Genomic DNA, 13,563 nt, shown 5'->3' on the forward strand with positions numbered 1-13,563 from the left:
CTGGCCTGCAGGCTCGGCCACTTCCCACCGCCCTCTGCAGGCACAGCAGCTCCCCGCGCCAAGCCAGGATCGTGCCCACAGCCCACGGGGTGGCCGGGATGAAAAAGCCAAGGTGCCATCACATGGGATCAGGTGCGCTGGCTCAGGGGGGCCCTGCCTCACAGCCCTTCCTCTCCGGAGGGGCTGCGAGACCCCGAAAGGGAAAGGGCAAGGTGGGGTGCCACGTGGAGCCGGCGTGAGGCGGGTGCAGGTGCCGGTGGGCGCTCGCCCCTCCTCTGCACCCGCCCCGAGTTCCAGCTGCAGATGTCCGCTGCCCGGCAGGCCGGAGACGGGCGCCACGGGCGCGCCTGTCGGCTCTGCAGACGAAGCAGCCTGCTGTGTGCTGTGGACCCGCTGGGCACCGGGAGCCTCGGGTCTGGGGACAGCGCTGGGCCCCACCACATCCCCCGCCATTCCCGTTTCGAGCGGCCCTCTGGCTGCTTACACCACAGCAACGCCCCCCACCCCCCGCCCCGCCCAGAGGACACTGAGGACCCCAGCCCCGGAAACTCCTGGAGCTCCTGAAGGCCACCACACCCCCACCCCGTGTCCTCTCCACAAGCATCAGCCAGCCCGGTGCCCAGCCCGGTGCCCAGGACGGTGCTGGAGGGCGGGGGGCCACAGGGAGGGGACAGCAGGCTGGGCCTGGTTCCAGGGGCTTCTCATCCAGGCAGGAAAGGCAACAGCTGCTGGGGAGCAAATCTCAAATGACGCCCAGAATGCCAAGCTGGGCGTCTGTAGCGGGCGGGAGGGAGCAGGGGGTTGGGACAGGGCCGCGTGGGGGCCCAGGGCCTCTACACTACAGCGCACGGCCAGTGAGGACGAGGACCCCTCCCCCTGGCTTCACCGTGCCCTACGGCAGGCACCACGGCTCAGGGCTCTGTCAGCCGGGGGAGGGGCCTGAAGGTCACCGCCGAGTCCCCTGCTGGGGGACTCTGGGTCCAGGAGCTGGCCTGCCTTTCTCTTTGGGCCGCAGGCCGCGCTCTTGGGAGAAGGGACCTCATCCTCCCCTCCTCTTGAAGGAACCAGAAAACCCTCAAGGAGCAAATTCACCAGGAGCTCTCTCCTAAACCAATCCAATCAGACACGTTTTCTGTTTGTTCCCAACACGAAGATCACTGCCCAGCGAGCTCCCTGTGAGCAGACAGGCGCTGGGGCGCGACCACGAAGGTCCCCGGGGTGGTATTTTCTCACCCACCGGGCCGGCCTCCTCCGCCTGAAGACCCCGCCCGGGGCTCCTATTTCAGGGACGGCACGTGCGGACACCCCAGCTTTCAAGTGACCGTGGGGCCAGGCCAGCAGTTTCCCGCGTCCCCCACGGCGGCGGCTGGTGACGCAGCGGTCCCCTCCCTGGTGGGCCTCCGCCGTGGTGGCACAGAATGGAATGTCCTCCTGCCCGCGGGAGCAGCCTGCCCCGGGCAGGGTGGTCACCACCTATTCTCGAGGAAGTGATTCTCCAAGAGGCAAAGCAGGAAAGAGGAACGCAGCTGTGGTCGACTCTGCTGGTTCAGAAGAAGGCAGAGGCAGGGCCTCACCGCTGGGCAGAGGGCTCGGCGTCCACACCGGCTTCTCCCGGAGAACCCTCACCACGGCCCTCACGCCTGGCCTGCCGCTGCACGCGGCTTTTATCTGCCGAGATCGATGCCACCAGCGATCCTCAGGGGGCTCAGCTGTCGACAGTTCTGCTCCAGACCCAGACCACGAATAAACACACAACCGGAACCTTCCATGACCTGCCAGGTGGCTTTCCAGAACCCACGGATGGGTCTGGCCCATGCCTCCCGGCACACGCGGGCCAGTCGGAGGCGAAGGTGGCAGACGCCCCGCCCAGACCCCAAGGCCTCAGCCTCCTGCCTCCTCACCGGGGCCCCCAGCAGGGCCCCTCCCTCAGCTGCAGTGCTCACAATGCTGAACTCAGACCAGGAAGGCAGCCTCCACCGTCACAGCGCAGCCTGGTAGGGAGCCAGGACCCGGTGCCCCTCGTGGGCAAACAGCCCGTCACCCCCCGCGACGCCCCTTCTGTCCCAGGAAGCCCTGTCGTCTTCCCTTCCTCCCAAGGGCTCGCCCTGACCAGGCCCTGTCCGCCCTCCCAGCCACCTGCTCAGCCCCCCATCCTCACTCCTCTCTCTGGGGCCCCACACCCACAAATGAGTTCATCGTCCTGCCCCCGATGCTCCATCGGACAAGTGCTATGTTTGTAAACACGGTCCCCGCGCTCGCGCATTTCCGGGCAGAACCAGCCAGAGAAGAGGGTGTGCCGACCCGTCCCTACTAACCTCCAGTTACGCTACGGCCGGCTGAAGCCTAAGCTAGGATCCAGCCAGAGCCTGCACGCTCCTGAAGGACCCTCTGCGATGGCCCAGGACCCCCGGCGGCCCCAGAGGACAGTGAGCTGGCCGCAGGCGAGGTCACCAGAGCTGGCCCTCGGCAGGACACCTGCCTGAGGCACTTCTGGGGGCCCTGGAGACCCACAGCGTGCCCTCCCGGGTGGGCAGGGACGAGTGTGTGAGCACGGAGGCACCGCCCAGCTGAGGGCAGAAGTGCGAGGCCGGGGCACCTGCAGAGCCGTGCTCCACGTGCAGCCCCTGCCACCCGGGAGGGCACGCCGTGCCACAGACGCTCACTCGAAACCAGGGAGGTCCCAACCTTCCAGGACACAATCGGGAGGTACGGTCACGGGTGCGAGATCTGCCACAGTCACGCGGCAACACGAGACTCAAAGTACATGACGGATCCTAGCAAATACATCAGAAGAAATACAAACTATCTGGAGAAAGAACTCAGGGAAAGAGGCAGGCGCCCCAGCTGTCCACAGTTCGAGGCTCTGACTCACAGAGGTCACCCCAGAGGTCACCTGAGGGCCTGCCTGGGGGCGCCAGCACCGTCCCAGTGGGGACAACACGTGCCCTACGAATTGAGCTGAGCAACCGGGGACGGGAAGGAGGTGGTTGCCACACGAGGATGGAGACCGTGCAGCCCACACAGGGCAGAGCCGGGCTGGCACTTCGGTGAAGGGTACGACCACGTCTGAGCAGAGGGGGTGCCTCTGAGGGCCTGCCCGGTGGGGGGGGGGGGGCGGGGGGGAGGGAGGGGACGAGGGCCTGCCCAGTGGTGGAGGAGGGACGAGGGCCTGTGGGGGCGGGGGGGGGGGCAGAGACAGGGGCTGAACCCCCTGCCAGCAGGACTCCACCCACAGAGAGGGCAGAAGGTGACACTGTGGACAGACACTGCACTGTTCACCCCAGACCCCGCGATGTGTGTGTGTGTGGGGGGGTGCACGCTGGAACGGTGGTGTTGCCACGTGGAAAGCAGGCACGGAGCCAGCTGACAGCCGGCCGGGAGACCCTCGAGGCACCCCCCTTGCTGCCAGGAGCACAAGTCAGCTGGGAGGAGAGGCTGGGCCAGTTCCTCCCGAGCCCCTCCCAGCCCACCTGCCGATGGGGCAGCAGAGCCCCGCGTGTGCCCACCGCCTGTCCCGGCCCCCGGCCCTCGTCTCCCACCATCGGGCTCTCAGCACCACGGCTGGGTGCTACCTGTGCCTGGCCAGGGGGCGGGCGTGCCAGTCCCTGGCGCCCCCGCCGCCACAGGGGACCCACCCTGGCCAGAGCAGCAGGAGACCCGGGGCCGCGGCCTTGACTCCATGGGGCGCCAACCGCCAGGCGAGCAGCAGCTGGGCTCTGTACCGTGCCTCCCTGCCTGTCAGGTGCACAGCTGCCCTTCCCCCAGAGGGAGACGGGGCCGGAGACACCGACAAACGGAGCGCTTCCACCAGACGGAAGTCCAGACGGTGCGGCTCGGGTACAGTCCCCCTGGACCGAGGCACCTCGAGGGCAGATGGGAGCCGGGCCCCTAAATACACGCCCACACCATCTCCGAGGCTGACTTTCCACTGCAAGGCTGCCTAGCAATCGCGGGAGCCGACGAGGCGCAGGTGCGGTCCGGCAGTTCCGCGCGCTTGCCGCGCCCTGCACCGAGTCCAAACGCTGCCCGGCACCGCCAGCGGGGACGCACGGATGTGCCAGTTCCCAGAGCACGGCAGCCTGGGGCCGGCCACGATGCTGGATGACACTGGGCTGTGCCCGCGGGGAGGGCACGCTCAACCCATGGGCTCTGGGCGCACGCGGTCTGCCCACCCTGCCTGCATCCCAGCACCCGTCTCTGCGATGGGTCACTCTGGCCGGGCCGCATGCTGCCTGGGCTCCCGACGGACCCTCGCGATCTGACCCATCACAGGGTCAAAAAAACGCATCATTTTTCCCAATTGAACAGCCACTCTCTGGAGCGGTCTCCCTACCCCAGGGACACCCGCCCTCACCCGGCCCTCCCAGGCGGGACGGCCAGCATGTGGGGCAGGAGCGCGGAGAGCTGCTTCTGGAGCCCAGCCGAGGGGTCCCCACCCAAGCATCGCATGAGACCACCCTGCCCCCCCGGCCCCCCAGCAAAGCAGCTGTGGGCTCCCTTAAGGCAGCTGCTTCCTGCCACACAAAGGCCAATTCTGCACAGGAAGCAGACCACACGGCCCAGGTGCACACTCGTGGGTGGGCTGCAGCGAGAGGCACTGGATGCCCAAGTGCCCCCCACAGATGCCGGCCCACGGGCCACAGAGGGCCAGCCTCCTCGGTCTCCCCTCCGAGCCGACTTCATCCTTCATCCTTCATTCGCGGCAAGCACTGCGGCGCCCCCCTCCACCCGCGCACACATCCACCCCGCCCCAGCCGCCAGCCAAGTCCACGGCGCCCGGCCTGCGCCGCTCCCCCAGCACGCACCCGCACACTCGAAACAAAACCCACACTCGTGAGCAGAGCACCCCCGTTCAGCTCCGGGAGCTCCCCAAGCAGGCGCACCATGTCCACACCGAGCCCTGGGTGGAAGACGGCACAGTGCCCACCGACTGCCCCGTGGGACGCGGGCAGAGGTAGAAGGAAGAGCTGAGAACCAGCCACCGTCACGGGGACACGCAAAACCTACCCGGCGGTGGTCTCTGTGACCACCCGGCGGGATGGTCGCATCCGGACGGGGCTCCAGAGGCCAGCAGGGACGGCGCTGAAGAGAGGGCGGCTGGCACCTCCCAGAACTGGTCAAAACCACCGACCCACGAAGTTGGAGAACCCCAACCATGACCAGGCAGTATCAGAAGAAAGCCACACCTGGAGGCGACAGAGAGGCGGTCGCGGAGGACAGACCTTCAAATGAGTCTCACCTGACCGACAGCCGACTTCTCAACAGCAAAACTGAGCACAAAGTCAGGAAGCTACGCCCTCCACATGCAGAGGGGAGATGCCACCTGCACGTCCACACCCACAGGACACCCTCCAGAAAAAAGGACAAACGTTCCAGAGACACAGAAAAGCAGTTAGTTATCAACACTACCTCGCTAAAGAAAATCCTGAAGATGCCTTCTCAGACATAAAGAGGAGGAAAACTATTCCAGGTTCTGAAATAAAGGAAAGGAAGTGGTGAGTTTTGCAGTTAATCGAGTGCTAACAGAAGAGCGGAGTGAACAACCCCTCCCGGGCTCACGAGCACAGTGACGTACACCAAACAGGAGTGTGTAAGCACGAAAGGGTTGGGTCAGAGTGACAGGTTGTAAGGTCCGTCCTTGCGTCTGCCAGGAACAGAATAAAGGTAAATTAACTTGAAAATACAGCCAGTATGCAAACTGCAACGTACACAGTAAGCACTGAGACAGAAACAGTGGTAAGTTTCAAACTAATATATGATGGAGAAATAGAATGAGAAAAAAGCCCGTTCAAAATAAGGTAAGACCAAAGAGAAAAACAAACACAGAAAGTAGAAAACTGATGAGCACAAAACGTAAACAGGTAGATGCGAACCGAAACGTCAATAATTTAGGCAAAAGACCTAAATTATTCTAGTTAAAAAATAAAGATTCTCAGATTCTAGTTAAAAAATAAAGATTCTCAGAGTGAACGAAAACTAGATCCATGCCGAATAAGCAAAGATACATCTCACATGAAAGGACACACGAAAGTCTAAAGAAAAAAGGTGGAAAAAGAAGTAACACACAGTGCTTTCCAGAAGCTCAGAGAGCTTTCCTGTCACCAAAGTCCACGTTCAGACAGTCATATGTGCTCAAAGTTCAAAACCCCTGGAAGGTATCATAATCCAAACACGTATGTACCTAAGAGCTTAGTCTCAAAATGACACAAGTCCAAGAGAAACAGATCAATCCACCATCAGAAGGTTTTAACATACTTCTCCGGTAGACAAAAAGGGGAAGAGATCTGAAGACGGCAGTGAACCAAGCCTGAAGGGCGCGGACAGACATCAAACGCCATCAACTGCCAGAAACGCATTCCTTTTCGGTACAAACAGAACGTGTATGAAAACTGACCTCAAACTGAGCCATAAGGCAAGTCACAAAAAATATTATGGACCTGGTGTCATGCTGACCACTCTCTCTGACCACAACATAATTAGGTTAGAAAAGAACAGTCAGAAGAAGAGAGATGAACTGCATCATGGAAAACTAGGAAACAAACCCTTACGTTTGCGTATCAAGAAACTTGGAAACTTGCGATTCCGACAGGTTACGGAGAGTATAGTGGAGAGTACGAAGAATATTTTAAGTGGAACGACTCTGTGAGGCACAGCTGATTTCCAAAGTACAGATGCTTATGTGAAAGGAAACGAGGAGGAAAATGAGGAGCCACACATTTATCAGAAGAAACTACAACACGAACAGCAATGTAAGCCTGAGAATCGTAAATGGCAGAAAACAAAGAACCAGTATTCATTTCATCCACTGCTGAGCCCTCGGTGAGACAGAGACAAGCGTTCTTGTCCACCTGCACAGACAGCCAGTGTGACGAACTGAGGGGACAGCACTACAGACCCTGCGGGCGTTAGAAAATAAAAATAAGAGAATATTGTGAGCGACTATATGCCAATAAACTCAAACATCTGGACAAAATGGACACATTCTCAGGAAAACATATTTTAAAACGCCAACTCAGAGGGGGGAAAGTGTCCTACAGCTATGGAAGCCACTGAATCTGGGCAGTGCCTATAGAGCAATCCCACGCTGAGGGTCCTTTCTGGGTGGCTTCCCACAAACATTCCGCGATGAAGCAGCCCCAGTCTTGCATACAGGACACCACAAAGCAGCAAAAGGAGACACACTCTGAAGCGTGTTCTACAAAGTGTCTTGGCATCAGAATCTGGTGAGACTGCAGACCACACACGCACACACACAGATCCTAAACAAAATCTTCATCGTCTAAACCCGCAATGAACGAGAAGGGTGACACTGCACAACCAGGCTGGAATTTTTCCAAGAACAGAAGCTTAGTTTAATACTAGAAAATCCATTTACGTAACGTAATGTACCACAACAGCAAGTCAAGGAGAATCAGATGATGCTCTTAATTTAAAAAAAAAAACCTGTTTGGTTATATTCAACATCCAGGACAATAATCCCAGAAAAGACCCTCAGGAGAAGCCATCACCCAGCTGTCGGAATGGCTAGAAGTCACAAGAAGACGGAACACAGGACGGACACAGGACGCGGCTAGTGGCAGCAGCAGACAGTGCCACCACTTCAGAAAACTGGCACACGCCACCCCCCCCCCCCCCACCGTGGCCAGTTGTCACCAAGGACAAGTGACAGCCCTGCCCCAAATGGCCATGGCAGCTGTGAACCCAAGAGCCTCACCCTGGAAACAACCCACACGCCTGCCGACGGGACAGGTAGAAACAAGGCGCGGTTTCTTCCCACCGCGGAATACCGTGCACACCCAGAGGAGGGAGCCGTGGACACGGACTCGGCGTGCGTGAGCCCAAGAGCCACCTGCTGCCTGATCCCGCTGCAGGGAGGCCCCAGAACAACGGAACTAGCCTGCGGGTGCGAGCGGCCGCTCCCGTCTTGCTGGGGTGTGGCCGACGGGCACACAGCCACCAGACGTCCCCTGCCAGCTGGACAACCTCCTCCCTCCACCATGTGAACCAAACCGCAATTCGGTCCCTGAAATGGGCCAAGGATGCGAACAAGGGGTTCACAGAGGTAAAGATCGGAGTGAACAATAAGCAGGGGAAAGGATGGCCAGCCCCCCAAAATTTAAAAACTAATCGAGGGGCGCCTGGGTGGCGCAGTCGGTTAAGCGTCCGACTTCAGCCAGGTCACGATCTCGCGGTCCGGGAGTTCGAGCCCCGCGTCGGGCTCTGGGCTGATGGCTCGGAGCCTGGAGCCTGTTTCCGATTCTGTGTCTCCCTCTCTCTCTGCCCCTCCCCCGTTCATGCTCTGTCTCTCTCTGTCCCAAAAATAAAAATAAAAACGTTGATAAAAACTAATCGATAACCTGAACAGGAAAGAAAAAGTAAATGGGGCGCGCAAGGGTATAAAGTGACCCAGAATCTGCTGGGGCCCAGGGGTAGGGGAGGGGCCACCCGCGGAACCCCGGCCATGGCGCAGACAGGAGGCGACAGGGAAGGGCGCCACGCCACTGCTGATGGCCACCAGGGAAGAGTGCACCTGTGACGGTCTCCTCGGGGAAAGCCACCGACTCAGGGCTCCCTGGAGTTCCAGCCTCACACCTTGCACAGGCCCCGGGGAGAGCAGGGAGCTTCCACCACGACCAGGAAGGGAAGGGCGAGAGACGGGAGCCAGAAAGGCAAAGGTGCACACCTCGCAGACCGCCAAGGAACACGCATCATTGGAAGAAGACGGCCCTGACGCTTGTGGCTGGGGAAGGATTACCGTCCCCTCGAGAAACTGCCCAGGCTCAAGGGGGGACAAAATAAAAATAAGGAGGAGAAAGAAAAATTGGCAGAAGAAGTGGCCTGCAATTTGCGGACGAGGAAGCGCAAACGGCGTCAGTCATCAGAGAAATTCGAATTAAAACCACGAGACCGTTTCACACCCACCAGACTGGCAAAAATTAAAAGTCAGGCAAAGTGTTGGCAAGAATGTGGAGCGCTGGGGACTCTCCTCCCCGCCGCTGGGGGCTGGAGTTGGCACAGCCACTGCGGGAAGCCTCCTGGTAGTAACACCGCGCACACACCCCCAAACCCTACTCCTGGCACGTGCTTGCGGCCGGCCTGGCCGCCCCCCCGGACACACACGTGCACAGGACGGGGACGCGACGCCGACAGCAGCACATCCGACATTGCTGAAAAGCTGGAAACAGGTGAAAGGTCCCCTGAAGAGCAGAGACCCATGTTGTCGTCTTGCAGGGACAGCCACGGGTACGCTGTCACTCAGGAACTTAAAGACTGGGTGAGAGCAAGACACGCAAACGAACAGAGAAAGTATGACCCCTTTAGGTACGAAAAACAGTCCTGCGCAGAAGGTATGGGCAGGGGACGGGCACCGCCTCTCGGGGGGGGGCCACACTCACCAGGACAGGTGGGGGGCGTGTGCTATAACCCATGTTCCCTATGTTCAACCCATGAACTCTGCCTGCCTCTCCTGATGGCTGTCGTGCTCACCCCAAAGAACACCACCCGCCATCACCCCTCCCCTTCGGCCCAGGCTGCACACCCCACCCCCGTCCCCTGACGCTCACCAGAGCGGGCTTCCCAGACCATCTCCACAAGGTGTTGCAAGGACCCTAAATCCAGCTCCTACCCTCCTGGCCTCTCCTGCAACCTCCCCCCACCACCCTCCAGTTAAACTTCAGCGGTCTTTTGGGGAGCCCCAGGAAGCAGCTGGAGAGGTGCAGCAAACAGAGGCCACGCTCTGCACTCTGTCGGGGGGCACCTGGTGTAGCAAGGGGGCACTGACGGAAGGCAGCCAGCACGAGAGATCTAAGGGCTGGTGGCGGTGGTGACAGTGCCGAGGGACAGACACATCGGGGGGAAGAGCTGCCCATATCGACCCCTGGCTGTGGGACTCGACCCTGGGGCAAATGCCAGGATGGGAAAGGGTGAGGAGATGCTCCTCAGCTTGGCTGCGAGGCTCAGAGACCTCCCAGAAGGGGAGGTGAGCAGGTGGGTCTGGAGTCATTGGCCCCCAGCCCCGGCTAACGCCGACCCTCAGGTCTCACAGGGTCACCGCGTCCTCCAGGAGGCCCCATGCAGATCTGGCAGGTATACGGAGGGCCCGTCCTTTCCACTTGGCACAGCCAGTGCCCTGAGCTCCCAGCTCTGCACCCCCAGGGAGCACACCCCACAGACTGGCATCCCCAACACCTCGCTCTGTGACACCTATGGAACGAGCTGTGTCCCCTTCAGCAACACACCACCCACTCCCCATGTCTGGATGGCAATCCTGAGGTCCTCACCACGAGGCCTCCCTAGGGAGTGCAGCCCTCCAGGCCTGACCCTAGCGCAAGCCTGCCTCTTCCCTCCAGCCTGAGGACTTCATCGTCAGGGACCACTGAGTCTGGAAGAAACCGAGAGAGTGCCAAGCTGGCAAGAAAAACAGGGAGGCTGCCAGTCTGAGTGGAGGTGACCTCGCTACAGCACTGGCCTGTGGGTAGACCTGGTCTAGCTGTTCCCACTGGGGTCCAGCCACTTCCCCACCGAGGCGGGGGGTGCAGTCCTTTGCCATGGCAAAACTAACAGCCTGGTGCAAAGCGCCCTGCTCATGCACACGAAGGTGTCTCTAAACTAGGAAACACGGCGCACACAGGTAAAGGGCCAGCAGGACTGAGCAGGCAGCACCAGGCCCCCAAGACCACCAATAAAAATAGCTGGGCGCTGGATGAAAGAGTAAAATCACGGTCCCAACTTCAGGTGTCCTCTGGACACTGCGCGCCCTGCGGGTCACTCCCAGGACACTCGGACTTGACAGTGTGGCTGCACGCAAAAGGAAATCTGACAGCAGTGGAGAGAGGAGGCGCCCTGAGTCAACTCCAGCACCAGCACCGCATCAGTGGACAGGTGCAATGATGCCGCCTGGGAGCGAAACCAGGTGAGCCTCAGAAGACCGCGGGACCTGAGACACCCGCGCCACTCCCTCCCGGCGGTGCCAGGACCTCAGAGGCCCTCCACGCGTCAGAGATTGCTCCCATCGAATGCGCATGCCGGAGTGGAGCGCGCAAACGCGAGGCCCGGGGTGGGGGGCCCCGGGTGGACGGGCGGCTCGGGTGGAGACCCCGGGCACGAGGACCCGGGGGACGGCCCCGAGCACGAGGTCCCGGGTGGAGTCCCGGATGGACAGTCTCGGGTGGGGACGGCCCAGGGCGCAGGTCCCGAGTGGACGGTGCGAGGCGGACGGTCCCGGGTGGGGACGGCGCGGTGCGCAGGGCCCGGATGGACAGCCCCGGGCAGGCGGTCCCGGGAACAGGTCCCGGGTGTCCGGCAGGTGCGCGCGGGAACAAAGCGGCCGGGCGGCGGCGTACCTGGGCACGCAGCTGGGGCTGGAGCCGTCCACCTCCCAGGTGGCGAACAGGTTCATGGGCACGGGCGTGTTGAGCGCGGCGGGCGCGCCGGCCAGGCCCAAGCGGCCCCGCTCGGCCATGGCGCCGGCCCCGCCGCTCCCTCGGCGGCCTGGGCTGCGGCCGGGCCGCGGACGCGCGGCGGGCGGGCGGGCGGGCGGGCCGGGCGCGCGGAGGGCGGCGGCGCGGTCACATGGCTGCCGGCGGCGGGGACGGCCGGGCGGGCGGCGGACGGGCCCGCGGGCGGCAACCAGGCTGCGGCCGCCCCGCCCCGCGCCGCGCGCCCCGCCCCTCTCCGCGCCGCGCGCCCCCGCCGCGCGCCCCGCCCCCGCCCCGCCGCCGCCGCCGATTGGCTGAGCGGGCGCGCGCTCACCGCCTCGAGCCCAATCGAGGCCCGCGGAGCGCTGGCCGGAAGTGCGGGGACGCTCGCGCTCCCTGCCGCCGACTCGAGAGGCGTCCCCCGGCCCGCGACCCTCGGGAGCGCGCGCCCGCGCCTGCGCACAGGCCCCGCCCCGCCTGCCCCACCCCGCTCCGCCCCCAGGGAGCCTCCGGGTGGGACCCCACCCCCCACCCCCCACTCCGCACCCCGCACCCCGCACCCCGCACCGCCGTCGCCTCCACACACGCACCCCGCCGGTCCGCCCGCCACACGCGCTCCCGCGTCCCCGGCCGCCAGCACCCGCCCAGCACCGCAGTCCCGCGCACTCGCGTGTCCGCGGCGCCCCCCAGGGGCACGCGCTGTCGCCCCGCGTGCCCCGTGTCCCCACGCACCCACTGGGGGCCCTCCGCGCACTTCCCGTGTCCCCTGCGCAGTGGGCCCCGGGCTCCTCCCGCCCCCCGCGAACTCTCCGTGGTCCCCCCACCTGGCGGGCTCGGGGCGGGCTCCGGGTGGGCCGCTCGGACCGGGGTCGCCGGTCGCCCTGCCCTAGCCCGCCGGGGGCCCTGCCTGCAGGGGCGCTGGGGGGCGCCGCGTCTGGCCCGCTGTGTGGAGCTGATGCTCCCAGGCCCCTCCGCAGTGTGCTCTTTGTGCCCGGAACCCCCTGTGACCCCCCGGTGCCCCTCTGCGTTCCTTAGGCGAGACAATGGAGAACAATTGGGGGCAGGGACGGCTCTTGGCCCTGGAGCTCACGGTGGACTTGGGGACCCAGGCCGGTAGGGGACCATGCCCAGGGCTACCCACTCGGCCCACGGGGCAGGCAGGGTGGGGAAAGGCCCTGGGAAAGGACGTCCAGATTCCAGGGCCCAAGGAGGAGTCCCCACCCCGTCCCTTTGGCGGTGGTCCGGGTCAGTGGCCAGATGCCGCCCTGGGATGTAGGAAAAGCTTCTCTGGCATCTGTTCTGTTCCCCCAGTATCTACGGTATTACAGTGGCTTTTCCTTCCGTTCCTGCCTGTTTTGTTGTCTACAAAGAGTTTTATTGAAACCAGGCCAGGCCAAGCAAACCCTCTTTCTTTCCTGGCCCTTGGGGTTCACCATCTCGGTGCCCGTGTCTCCTGCGGAGGACCCCAGGCCACTCCCCCTCTGTGCGAGCCCCGCCTCCCGCTGGAGCGCCCTCTGTGGAGCTACGAACAGCTGGGACTGCTTAAAGCCAGGCCACACTCGGGAGAGAACAAGAGAATCTGTGTTTCCCCGCTCCTGCCCCTTCGGGGTGGCGCAGTCCGAAGCCATGAGGGTCTGTGTGTCCTCAGCCAGCTGGCGGGGTATTGTCTTAGAGGGACCGCTCCCGCCAGGCACAGTGCCCGCCGTGGGCCTCCTACCTGTGAGGTGGAGGATGGGGACAGGACTGTTCAGAGAGGACACAGCAGCCTCGCGTGAGGACAGGCCCTTTGGTGGCGGGAGACTGACAGCCATCGACCTCGGCATGTCGCGTGCGGTGCTGCGGGGCAGCGTGCGGTTTGGTTGCAGTCAGCTGGGTGGGCCGCCTGACACTCCAAGTCTGGGTGCGCCAGCGTCTCGCCCAGGCAAGGATTGGGGGGGGGGGGCATGTGAGGAAATGCGGCACAAGTAGGCAGCGCACATGGGGGCCGGACACCGGCTGCCCCCTCTAGCAGAGCTGTAAACCTCCCGTGCGCCAGCCACCCCGGTGAGCCCTTCACGGACATGGCGGTCCTGTCCGCATCCCTGCTTTACCGCTGAGGAAACTGAGGCTGAGAGGAGGTGCCCAGGTGTGTGTGCCCGCTGCCCGG

General features: G+C 62.9%; 1 protein-coding gene across 4 annotated transcripts in view; it reads right to left on the reverse strand.

Moving 5' to 3' along the window:
* Nucleotides 1-11,461, reverse strand: part of PACS2 (phosphofurin acidic cluster sorting protein 2) — a 55,119-nt gene extending 43,658 nt beyond the window's left edge. For 3 of the 4 annotated variants that reach the window (XM_047079943.1, XM_047079942.1, XM_047079945.1), the window contains exon 1: nt 11,343-11,461. In XM_047079943.1, the coding sequence (XP_046935899.1) occupies nt 11,343-11,461 (119 nt within the window). The remainder of the gene's footprint in view (nt 1-11,342) is intronic. The other variant, XM_047079944.1, reaches the window with a different exon arrangement.
* Between the last annotated feature and the right edge of the window lie 2,102 nt (nt 11,462-13,563).

The sequence above is a fragment of the Lynx rufus genome, unplaced genomic scaffold (genome assembly GCF_022079265.1).
Source record: "Lynx rufus isolate CCGP_SWC_20201006 ecotype Redwood Valley unplaced genomic scaffold, mLynRuf1.p SCAF_17, whole genome shotgun sequence".
Lineage (NCBI taxonomy): Eukaryota > Metazoa > Chordata > Mammalia > Carnivora > Felidae > Lynx > Lynx rufus.